This window comes from Oncorhynchus masou, chromosome 22 (assembly GCF_036934945.1).
Source record: "Oncorhynchus masou masou isolate Uvic2021 chromosome 22, UVic_Omas_1.1, whole genome shotgun sequence".
Classification (NCBI taxonomy): Eukaryota; Metazoa; Chordata; class Actinopteri; order Salmoniformes; family Salmonidae; genus Oncorhynchus; species Oncorhynchus masou.
This window is the reverse complement of record NC_088233.1, coordinates 34,750,528-34,762,928: the sequence shown is the minus strand read 5'-3', so window position 1 is coordinate 34,762,928 and position 12,401 is coordinate 34,750,528. Positions and strand designations below refer to the sequence as shown.

General features: G+C 42.3%; 1 protein-coding gene across 1 annotated transcript in view; it reads right to left on the bottom strand.

Moving 5' to 3' along the window:
- Positions 1 to 12,401, bottom strand: part of LOC135509378 (N-terminal EF-hand calcium-binding protein 2-like) — a 148,166-nt gene that overhangs the window by 19,104 nt on the left and 116,661 nt on the right. Inside the window, exon 9 of the mRNA XM_064929995.1 lies at positions 3,909 to 3,965. Coding sequence (XP_064786067.1) covers positions 3,909 to 3,965 — 57 coding nt within the window. The remainder of the gene's footprint in view (positions 1 to 3,908; positions 3,966 to 12,401) is intronic.

Here is a 12,401-nt window from a genome sequence, read left to right as displayed (position 1 = left end):
TTAGGGTGGCCGCGGCCACGCGGTGTGGAGCGTTTGTATGGTCTGTGCAGAGAGGAGAGAACAGGGATAGATAGACACATAGTTGACAGGGTACAGAAGAGGCTACGCTAATGCAAAGGAGATTGGAATGACAAGTGGACTACACGTCTCGAATGTTCAGAAAGTTAAGCTTACGTAGCAAGAATCTTATTGACTAAAATGATTGAAATGATACAGTACTGCTGGAGTAGGCTAGCTGGTAGTGGCTGCGATGTTGACACTACACTAATCAAGTCGTTCCGTCGAGTGTAATAGTTTCTACAGTGCTGCTATTCGGGGGCTAGCTGGCTAGCTAGCAGGTTGATTGCGTTACGTTACCTTAAAAGAACGACAATAGCTGGCTAGCTAACCTAGAAAATCGCTCTAGGCTACACAATTGTCTTAGATACAAAGACGGCTATGTAGCTAGCTAGCTACGATCAAACAAAACAAACCGTTGTACTGTAATAGTTACTACAGTGCTGCTATTCGGGGCTAGCTGGCTAGCTACGTTAAAAGAACGACAATAGCTGGCCAGCTAACCTAGAAAATCGCTCTAGGCTACACAATTGTCTTAGATACAAAGACGGCTATGTAGCTAGCTAGCTACGATCAAACAAAACAAACCGTTGTACTGTAATAGTTACTACAGTGCTGCTATTCGGGGGCTAGCTGGCTAGCTACGTTAAAAGAACGACAATAGCTGGCCAGCTAACCTAGAAAATCGCTCTAGACTACACAATTGTCTTAGATACAAAGACGGCTATGTAGCTGGCTAGCTGGTCCCTCTAACGCTCCGATTCCTCACCACATAGCTGTTGAGTTTAACATTATGGAACAAACAATTGGAGAGTGGATGAAAATATGTACTACCCAGGCTGCACCCAGGGTGAAAAAGGTCAGTCAGAAGTACCACTGTGGTCAGTGCTATACACAGTATCCACTGTACTGGCTGCAGTTAGGTCAGATAACTCAGGTCTGCAGCACTGCTCTGTCCCAGGTGCAGTATATCACTCTGAACTGGATAATGGAAGGAGAAATACAGTGTGGTCTTTCAGGTAAGGCAGACTGGCCTTTTGTTTTCCTCACAGTCCAGATAAATCAGTGTCAATAATGGGGTTGCTGCATACCGAGTGCTTCTTGAGGGCATGCACCACACCCCCATTTTAAGTAAATAAAAGAAAAATAACAAATATTTTCCAACATTGCCACCCCCTCTAGGCAAACATGTACAAAACGTTGTAATTCCTAAGCAGGAAATCAATATGTAAATGGAAATGCTTGACTATTGAAAATCACAATACAGCAAGACAACAGAAGCCTGAGCATCATTAGCTGTGGCACAATACATTGGAAGCATGTAATTAAATAGAGACTTAAGGATATCAAAGAGCTAATAATCAGACCCTAGTCTTATAAATGTCCTTGTTCTTTAAAGAAAAGCCATTTTTTTGTCCATTAAAATAACATCAAATTGATCAGAAGGCCAGCATCCCGGAGTCGCCTCTTCACATGTCAATGTTGAGACTGGTGTTTTGCAGGTACCATTTAATGAAGCTGCCAGCTGCCACTAGACCCTCTAATGTACTTGTCCTCTTGTTCAGTTATGCACTGGGGCCTCCCACTCCTCTTTCTATTCTGGTTAGAGACCGTTTGTGCTGTTCTGTGAAGGGAGTAGTACACAGCGTTGTACCAGATCTTCAGGTTCATGGCAAATTTCTCACATGGAATAGCCTTAATTTCTCAGAACAAGAATAGACTGACAAGTTTCAGAAGACAGTTCTTTGTTTCTGGCCATTTTAAGCCTGTAATCAAACCCACAAATTCTGATGCTCCAGATACTCAACTAGTCTAAAGAAGGACAGTTTTATTGCTTCTTTAATCAGAACAACAGTTTTCAGCTATGCTAACATAATTGCAAACAGGTTTACTAATGATCAATTAGCCTTTTAAATTTATAGACTTGGATTAGCTAACACAACGTGCCATTTGAACATAGGAGTAATGGCTGATGATAATGGGCCCCTGTACACCTATGTAGATATTCCATTAAAAGTCAGCCGTTTCCAGCTACAATAGTCATTTACAACATTAACAATGTCTACACTGTATTTCTGATCAATTTGATGTTATTTTAATGGGCCAAAAATGTGCTTTTCTTTCAAAGACAAGGAAATGTCTAAGTGACCACAAACCTATGAACGGTAGTGTATGTGTGACCTGGGTGCTGGAGAGGAGGGGGAAATTACTGGGACGATTCAGGCATTTACATTAAGGAACACTGCATAATACACATACAGCAATGGTACCGCATTAATATCAAAATGCCATACAAATTGCTTTATAAGAGCAATTACGAGCAAGGATACTCAGTAAGCTGTTTCAAGGCATTTCAAATGTGGATGTGAACTCTGGCACCTCTGCTGTGCATGCTGTTGTAGAAAACATGACTTTCGATTCAATCTTTTATTCTTGAATGTATGCTGAGTGAATCACTTGCAGTAGTGCACACAGCACTAAGAAAACCCTGCTGAGAGTATGGTGGGTCAAAAGGTTCAATCTTCATTCCCACTTTAAGAATACCCATCGGGCCTACTAATGTGCCCCTATTGAGCTTTGGGCACACAAACACACATGCAGCCCCACACCAATCAGACTGGCCCAGCTGACAGGTGAAGCTTGCTCTAATTCTATTTGTGAGAGCAAATGATAGCTCTAGACGCTAACAATGATTAATGGGAGAAAAGGAATGATTCAATTTGCTTGGATCCCTCAAGCATCAATAAGGCAGAAGTCAATCAGAGTCAGGATCCGGGCGGCTTGGTTCAGATTCAGAGCAGGTGCTGCCAGTGGACTGCTGCAGTAGGACCATAGGAGTGAGCAAGGGAACTGCACTGATGCGCAGATAAAGACACCAGTCCCTGTATTATTCCTCAGATCCATCAGACCTCTGATTGTCCCTGTGTGAACTGCTATCTCTTCATCTTTCTCACACTGACAGTTCTACAGGCCACTGCATCCACATCTCATACAGGCATGCTGACGGAGGGATATATATTTCAAGAACCAGATGGAGAAACTTTTGCCTAATCAGTAAAAAATAATAATGAAAGGGTCATAAGAGCATAATACCATTCGGACATTTGGAGAGTATGCTTGTTGCAGACTACACAAACTGTATAGCGACATATGAGTATTTTCTTTTTTGGTTAGGCATGTTTCAGATTGAAAGATAAATAACTTAACTATACTGTAGGAAACTGTTCAAACTGTTTAACAATTGTTTAACAATTGTTAATACGGGGAGGCAGGGTAGCCTAGTGGTTAGAGAGTTGGACTAGTAACCGAAAATTTGCAAGTTCAAATCCACGAGCTGACAAGGTACAAATCTGTCATTCTGCCCCTGAACAGGCAGTTAACCCATTTGTTCTTAACTGACTTACCTAGTTAAATAAAGGTACAAAAATTAAAATATGGAAGCATCCTCATGCTTCCATATTTTAATTTTTGTACCTTTATTTAACAACAATATGAACAGAATATATGCTTGCCCTGAGGTTTCAGGGTCAAATAACCACCCACGGGAGGCACTTAAAATACATAATTTGAACTCAAGCACTGAGTCTGACCACTTTGATAAGAAAAGATTGATAACATGCACTCATGCTTTTCATGCAGGGAGATAAGTCATCTTCTTGGCTGCTTTCTGCTTGAAAGGAGGTGGATATGAGATGCCAATGATTCTCTGTGCAAGCTGGGAGCTTCAGAATGGAGCTCCCAGCTTGGGGGTCGTGAGGGGTAGCTTGGGGTGGAGCAGCAAACCCCCCACAGTGCCACAGCCAAACCGTGCCCCCCTACCAGGCTCTCTCAGGCATAAATATGCTACTTACTGCGCTGGCTGTGCCATCAGTGTCTGTTAGCCTCTGTTGCAGGTCAAACCAAACTGTCTGCAACAAGAACCAAAACACAAGAACCACAAATGGATTAGTGTTAAGCCTAAACTGCACTGGAACAGTGGAACAGAGGCACCCTACTCTGCACTGCACACACCCAGGTGGGCAGGTTTTTTCCCAACTCACATTTCTTATTTGCAACTGTACAGACACGATGCATGTTTCTTTTAATCCGACTCAAGACTTGCCTTGATACTGTTCTGATGACAATTGATCACTAAGCTGAATGAATATCAGTGTTGGGGAAGTTACTCTGAAAACATAGTTTACCAAGCTACCAATGACTTCACACTGAAATAAGTTAAGCTACACTACAGCTACCCTTAATAATAATACAGTTTACTTAACTAAGCTTACTTTGAAAAAGTAGTTAACTACATCCAAACTACTTAGTAAAAAATTATCATATCTATATCTAAAATGGCATTGACTACAAATTGCAAGAACAAATTAGTCTGGAGTCAGATGATAACAGAATGTGTAATTTAGCCTTTAAAACACAGAAAGTTACAATTAGGCACACAAAAAGTGTTTCAAGTGAGAATTAGGCAGGTCTAATGCCGAAAAAAGTAGTGTGTAGTTCCAGTAGTTAGCTACTAGTTGAGAAGTTAATAAAACCTGCAGTAACTAAGGTGGTCATGAATTATACTTTTATTGCTGCTTTATTACCCATTTATTACAGTTAACAATGCAGTTCCCTTCAAACTGTCAAACTATCCCCCTATTTGTTTCTAGAAAATATATTTTATGTAATGAAGGAAATGCTTGCTTTCTATTTGAGCAGAAATCTGTCTTGAATACTGTGAGACGCTATATCGCTAAGCTAGCTAATATATTCATAGATCTGTAGAGGAAAATGTTACACTGCAGAGAGGGCAGCTATCACATACCATAATGTGGAACGGCCTTAGATAACATTTAACATAGAATCACAGAGATTTTAATCAGAGATGAGCATCTCTGACTGCAGGAAAATGTCAAGCCCAGAAAAACCCATCACCGTATTACAGAGCTATATTTACAATCACATATTAAAGGAAAATAACACCCCAAAACGATATTTTGGTATTTGTTTCATTAGTCCATTGATATCATAGTGACAAAATGTTTTGAATGTCAGCAATCAAGTTTTCAAAATGTATAACTTTCAAAATACAGAAAGACAGCATCCTACCGGCTGTATTTCTGTATATAGAAAGTTATATATCTTGAAAACTTGATGACATACAAAACATTTTGGGACTATATCAACAACAGACTAATGAAACAAAAACTAAAATATTGTTTTTGGGTTTAGTTGCACACACTGAATGCCCTGATTTCTATAGTTATGTCTGATCTAGTCATTGTATATCATCTGCAGGATGATTTTCACCAGAGGTGACCTCAAGCCCATCCCAGATGTGTGAACTGATCCTGTCATCAGAGCTCTTGTTGTCTGTAGAATGCTGTAGAGTGCTCGCCTGCTGGTGCAGGAAGCATAATTTCCTTTCCCCGTTGTGTCATTATAAATGCCTCAATCACCGAGTAAGTTATGGACTGCAACTATTGAAAACTCATGTAAAATTCACATTCTGTGGTGTTTCTCATCTATCCGATGGGAGTGGAGTGAAACACTGTACTGTATAGCAGTTTCCTTCCGACAAATGTCTTACTGAGTGTACATTGGTGCATAATGATGAACAGACAACGCAGATGTGTCTGAATGTGGGTTGAGACCCTGGATTATCTTTCATACAGCACCAGATATTGTACAGATGAAGGATCTTAATTTGAGCCAGTCTACTATATTACAGTAGAAAAATAATCTTGCAGCAACAGGAAGTGTGAATTATGATGAGGATTATAATTAAGGCTGCAATATGTAATGACCCGACCAAATTCACATAGACATGTGAGTTATAGACCTGTCATTCTCGATGAAAGCAAGTTTAAGAAGCGGCAGATCTGTTCTATGTGCTCTGAAAATACAATATTTTTGGTTATTGAAAATATACTACAAGTTTGTATTTTCCTGCCGTGCAGGAAAATTCTCAGCATCAAAATAGTGATCAAATTAGGATCCTTCATCTGTAGCAATATGAGGGCTGCTGGAGAAAGAAAGTATGCTGGTGCTCCAGTTGCCACGGTGATTGAGGCATTTATAATGACACAACGGGGAAAGGAAATGATGCTTCCTGCACCAGCAGGCGAGCACTCTACAGCATTCCACAACATTCTACAGACAACAAGAGCTCTGATGACAAGGATCCTTCACACATCTGGGACGGGCTTGAGGTCACCTCTGGTTAATAAAATCATCCTGCTGAAAATATACAATGACTAGATCAGACATAACTATAGCAATCAGGGCATTCAGTGTGTGCAAATAAGTCACATTGTATGGGACTAACAAATTTAAAGCATATGCCTGGTTTGAAGGAGAAATCCAGAAAAGTACATTCAGGACTAGAATCACAGACAGAGATAGCATGGACATACAGTAGCTGAGGGGACTACTACTTTGATCTCGTGAGGCAGAAGGCAACTCAATTTGTGCAATGCATGTTAGTCATAACGGCTTCCAGTGTACAAGATTCTCACTCTGTTCGAAACCCTTTTGTGATACATTTTTTCCACATCCATAAATTTGTACAGCCCCTCTCCCATAACATGGATAATAAGCACTTGTTGCAAACAGCGAAGCCCGCTGCGCATACATATTTTCTGTGAGGGAACGTTTGTCTGATTCCACCAAATCCATCCCGCCAGACGTGCGGTACAGTTGACTGATCCAGGTTCGTTCCTTGCCCTGTGACACAGAAGGTCTGCCTAGGAAGACCTAAAAATCCTCCCTTTAGGAATCTTCACTGTGATCTGACAGTGTCTTCCTTGTTCTCTCAGGGGCGCTTCATCGAGCATGGAATAAAACTGTTCAGCTATTCTTAGCTGCTGCAATAAGAACTTGCCTGCCTGCCAGATACAACAGAATAATTAACTGGAGACTCCATTAGTCTACCATGCTCACTGCATACAAGACATGGGCAACGGAGAGAGACAAAGAGCGGAGCGAGTGAGAGAGGAGAGAGAATGAGAGAGAGAGAGAGAGAGAGAGAGAGAGAGAGACAGACAGACAGACAGATAAAGCCTGAGGGAATGAGTGAGGGAAGACAGCGTGGAGAAGGGGAGAGGGCATGAGGGAGAAGAAGAGTGCAAGGGAGAGAGGGAGGGACGAGTGAAAGAAATAGCAAGACATATTGCAATAGTTTGGATGTCAGGGCTCTATAATTGCTTTCTTTGTCTCTCTTTCGCTCACCCTCGCTCTCTTCTCTCATCCCTTCCCTTCCCACCATCATCCTATTGCGGATTGGGGGGGGGGGGGGCATTTTACATTCATAAACCATGTCGAGGGCCGTTCTAAAAGGTTGTCATTTAACCACATTGCAAACATTAAGCCTAAATCTAACCTTAAATTAAGAATTTTCATGAATTTTTTACAATATAGACAATTTGGACTTTATGGCCCTTGACCTTTTTTTAAAAACAAACATTTTTTTTATATCTTCTTTGGTCAAGTTAATTACCTCATTAGCTAGCTAGCAACCTGGTAACTTTACCAGTAGTATATCCGAACATTTGGGGGCACAGTAAGAATGGAAATGGGATTGCTTCTTCAGGAGATCAATGGTCATAGTAATGAACAAATGAATGACTGATCACTTGCATGTTGTAGTCACAAACTTGACACTCTTAAAAAGGCAGTGTACAATTTTCAATGTAATGCATCTCAAATTTGTGCTTTTACATGAAGTAGAAACCTAATATTCCACAAATTAGTCTTTGTAATTTCAATGATAAGTATTTTTATGAAGATCTTTTACATTTTTTATAATAAACACATGTATTTACAGAGTTACAAATGAGTTTTGAGGGCACAACATGTGCTTCAGAAGTAGCTAGAATTCATATAGGCCTGGGCTGTTCAATGTCAGTGCTGATGGGTAATAGATGGCGCCAACAGACATGGCAGCTCTGTTTCTAGCTTCTAAGCAACTATGTAGTATTTCATTTTTTGTGTGTGTTATTTCTTACATTATTAGCCCAGAACGTTTTTTGTGTTATTACATACAGCCGGAAACAACTTTTGGATACCAGAGCGGTGGTAACTCACCAGCATTACGACCATGAATACGTTTTTCCCAAATTGGATTCTTTGTTCGAAATCCCAGAAAAAAATTGAACTAGTCCCAGAGTCCAAGACGCCGCCGGTGGAGAAGAGGTATTCGGAGTGGACTTCTAATCTGACTCAGGAGGCGTGCACACCATCCACCGCTTCAGAGTATATTACTCGCTAATGTTCAGTCATTGGACAATAAAGTAGACAAACTCAAGGCGAGTGTCCACATCCAGACAGACATCAGGGACTAACATACTCTGTTTCACGGAATCATGGCTCTCTCCAGATATACTGTCACCTGTCCAGATAGCCAGCTGGGTTCTCAGTACATCGTGCAGGCAAGAATAAAAAACTCTCAGGGAAAAAGAAGGGCAGTGGTGTATGTTTCATGATTAACAACTCATGGTGTGATTCTGATAACGGTCAGAAACTCAAGTCCTTTTGTTCACCAGACCTAGAATACCTTCCAATCAAATGCCGACTGTAATACCTCCAACGAGAATTCTCATTGGTTATAGTCACAGCTGTGTATATTCCCCCTCAAGCCGATACCATGACGGCCCTCAAGGAACTACACTGCAGTTTATGCAAACCACATATCCTAAGGCCACATTTATTGTAGCTGAGGATTTTAACAAAGCAAATTTGAGGAAAACACTACTGAAGTTCTGTTAACACATTGACTGTAGTACTAACGCTGGGAAAAAAACTCGACCAGTGTTATTCTCTCTTCCGAGATGACTACAAAAGCCCTCCCCCACCCTCCCTTTGGAAAATCAGATCACGACTCCATTTTTCTCCTCCATTCCTATAGGCAGAAACTCAAAAAGGAAGTACCCATGCTAAGGTCTATTCAATGCCGGTCTGACTAATCGGAATCCATGCTTCAAGATTGTTTTGATCACGCAGACTGGGCTATGTTCTGGGTAGCCTCAGAGAATAACATTGATGTATATATGGACACGGTGACTGAGTTCATCAGGAAGTGTATAGGGGATGTTGTTTCAACTGTGACTATTAAAATCTACCCAAACCAGAAACCCGTGGATAGATGGCTGCATTCGCGTTAAACTGAAAGCACAAACCACTGCATTTATCCATGGCAAGGTGACTGGGAATATGGTTGAATACAAACAGTGTAGATATTTCCTCCGTAAGGCAATCAAACAGGCAAAACGTCAGTACAGAGACAAAGTGGAGTCACAATTCAATGACTCAGACACAAGATGTATGTGACAGGGTCTACAGACAATCACGGATTACAAAGGGAAAACCAGCCATGTCGCGGGCACCAACGTCTTGCTTCCGGACAAGCTAAACACCTTATTCGCTCGCTTATTCGCCCGCCATCAACGCGGCCCGCTCCCAAGGACTGTGGGCTCTCGTTCTCCATAGCCAATGTGAGTAAGACATTTAAGCGTGTTAAACCCTCGCAAGGCTGCAGGCCAAGATGGAATCCCTTGTTGCGTTCACAGAGCATGCGCAGACCAGCTGGCTGGGGTGTTTACGGACATATTCAATCTTTATCTATCCCAGTCTGCTGTCCCCACTTGCTTCAATATGTCCACCATTGTTCCTGTACCCAAGAAAGCAAAGGTAACTGAACGAATCGACTATCGCCCCGTAGCACTCACTTCTACCACCATGAAGTGCTTTGAGAGGCTATTTAAGGATCATATCACCTCTACCTTACCTGACACCCTAGACCCACTTCAATTTGCTTACCGCCCCAATAGATCCACAGACGATGCAATCGCCATTGCACTGCACACTGTCCTATCCCATCTGGAAAGGAGGAATACTTATGTAAGAATGCTGTTCATTGACTATAGCTCAGCCTTCAACAGCATTCAAGCTCGGGGCCCTGAGTCTGAACCCCGCTCTGTACAACTGGGTCCTGGACTTCCTGACGGGCCGCCCCCAGGTGGTGAAGGTAGGAAACAACACCTCCACTTCACTGATTCTCAACACAGGGGCCCCACAAGGGTGCATGCACAGCCCCCTGTTGTACTCCCTGTTCACCCATGACTGGCACGCACGCATCCAACTCAATCATCAAATTTGCAGATGACACAACAGTAGTAGGCCTGATTACCAACATTGAAGAGACAGCTTACAAGGATGAGGTGAAGGCCCTGGTAGAGTGGTGCCAGGAAAATAACCTCTCTATCAACGTCAACAAAACGAAGGAGCTGATCGTGGACTTCAGGAGACAGCATAGGGAGCACACTCCCATCCACATTGAAGGGATCACAGTTGAGAAGGTGAAAAGCTTCAAGTTCCTCGGCGTACACATCACTGACGATCTGAAATTGTCCACATACAAAGACAGTGTGGTGAAGAAGGCGTAACAACCTTAGGAGGCTGAAGAAACTTGGCTTGGCCACGAAGACCCTCACAAACCTTTACAGATGCACAGTTGAGCACATCCTGTCGGCCTGGTATGGCAACTGCCCCACCCGCAACTGCAGGGTTCTCCAGATGGTGGTATTTTCTGTCCAAAGCATCACCGGGGGCACACTGCCTGCCCTCCAGGACACCTACGGCCCCCAATGTCACAGGAAGGCCAAAAAGATCATCAACCTCAGTACAGGTGCATCAAAGCTGGGACCGAGAGACTGTAAAACAGATTTTATCTCAAGGCCATCAGACTGTTAAATAGCCATCACTAGCTGCCTATCACCCTAGGGCTGCTGCCCAATATACATAGACATGAAATCACTGGTCACTTTAATAATGGAACACTAGTCACTTTAATAATGTTTACAAACTGCTTTACTAATTTCATTGGTATGTACTGTATTCTATTGCTACTGTATTTTAGTCAATGACACGCCAACATTGCTCGTCCTAATATTTACAGTAAAAGTCGGAGGTTTACATACACTTTAGCCAAATACATTTAAACTCAGTTTTTCACAATTCCTGAGATTTAATCTGAGTAAAAATTAGGATCACCACTTTATTGTAAGAATGTGAAATGCCAGAATAATAGTAGAGAGAATGGTTTATTTCAGCTTTTATTTATTTCATCAAATTCCCAGTGGGTCAGAAGTTTACATACACTCAAATAGTGTATGTATGCGCCGACAGAGATGGCTGCCTTTCCTAGGAAACTATGCAGTTTTTTGTGTTTTTTTTACGTGTTATTTCTTACATTGGTACCCCAGGTAATCTTAGGTTTCATTACATACAGTTGGAAAGAACTACTGAATATAAGAGCAACGTCAACTCACCATCAGTACGACCAGGAATATGACTTTCCCGAAGCGGATCCTGTGTTTTGCCTTCCACCCAGGACAACGGAATGGATCCCAGCCTGCGACCCTAAACAAAGACGTCGTAAAAGAGGGAAATGAAGCGGTCTTCTGGTCAGGCTCCGGAGACGGGCACATCACGCACCACTCCCTAGCATACATCTCGCCAATGTCCAGTCTCTTGACAACAAGGTTGATGAAATCCGAGCAAGGGTAGCATTCCAGAGAGACATCAGAGACTGTAACGTTCTTTGCTTCACGGAAACATGGCTCACTCGAGAGACGCTAACGGAATCGGTGCACACAGATGGTTTCTTCACTCATCGCGCGGACAGAAACAAACATCTTTCTGGTAAGAAGAGGGCGGGGGCATATGCCTTATGATTAACGAGACGTGGTGTGGTCACAACAACATACAGGAACTCAAGTCCTTCTGTTCACCTGATTTAGAATTACTCACAATCAAATGTCGACCGCATTATCTACCAAGGGAATTCTCTTCGATTAAAATCACAGCCGTATATATTCCACCCCAAGCAGACACATCGATGGCTCTGAACAAACTTTATTTGACTCTATGTAAACTGGAAACCACATATCCTGAGGCTGCATTCATTGTAGCTGAGGATTTTAACAAGGCTAATCTGAAAACAAGACTCCCTAAATTGTATCAGCAACCAGCTAAAACCTTGGATCATTGCTATTCTAACTTCCGCGACGAATATAAGGCCCTCCCCCGCCCTCCTTTCGGAAAAGCTGACCACGACTCCATTTTGTTGCTCCCTGCCTACAGACAGAAGCTAAAACAAGAAGCTCCCGCGCTCAGGTCTGTTCAACGCTGGTCCGACCAATATGATTCCACGCTCCAAGACTGCTTCCATCACATGGACTGGGACATGTTCCGCACTGTGTCCAACTACAACATTGACGAATACGCTGATTCGGTGAGCGAGTTCATTAGAAAGTGCTTTGAAGATGTCGTTCCCATAGCAACGATTAAAACATTTCGCAAACCAG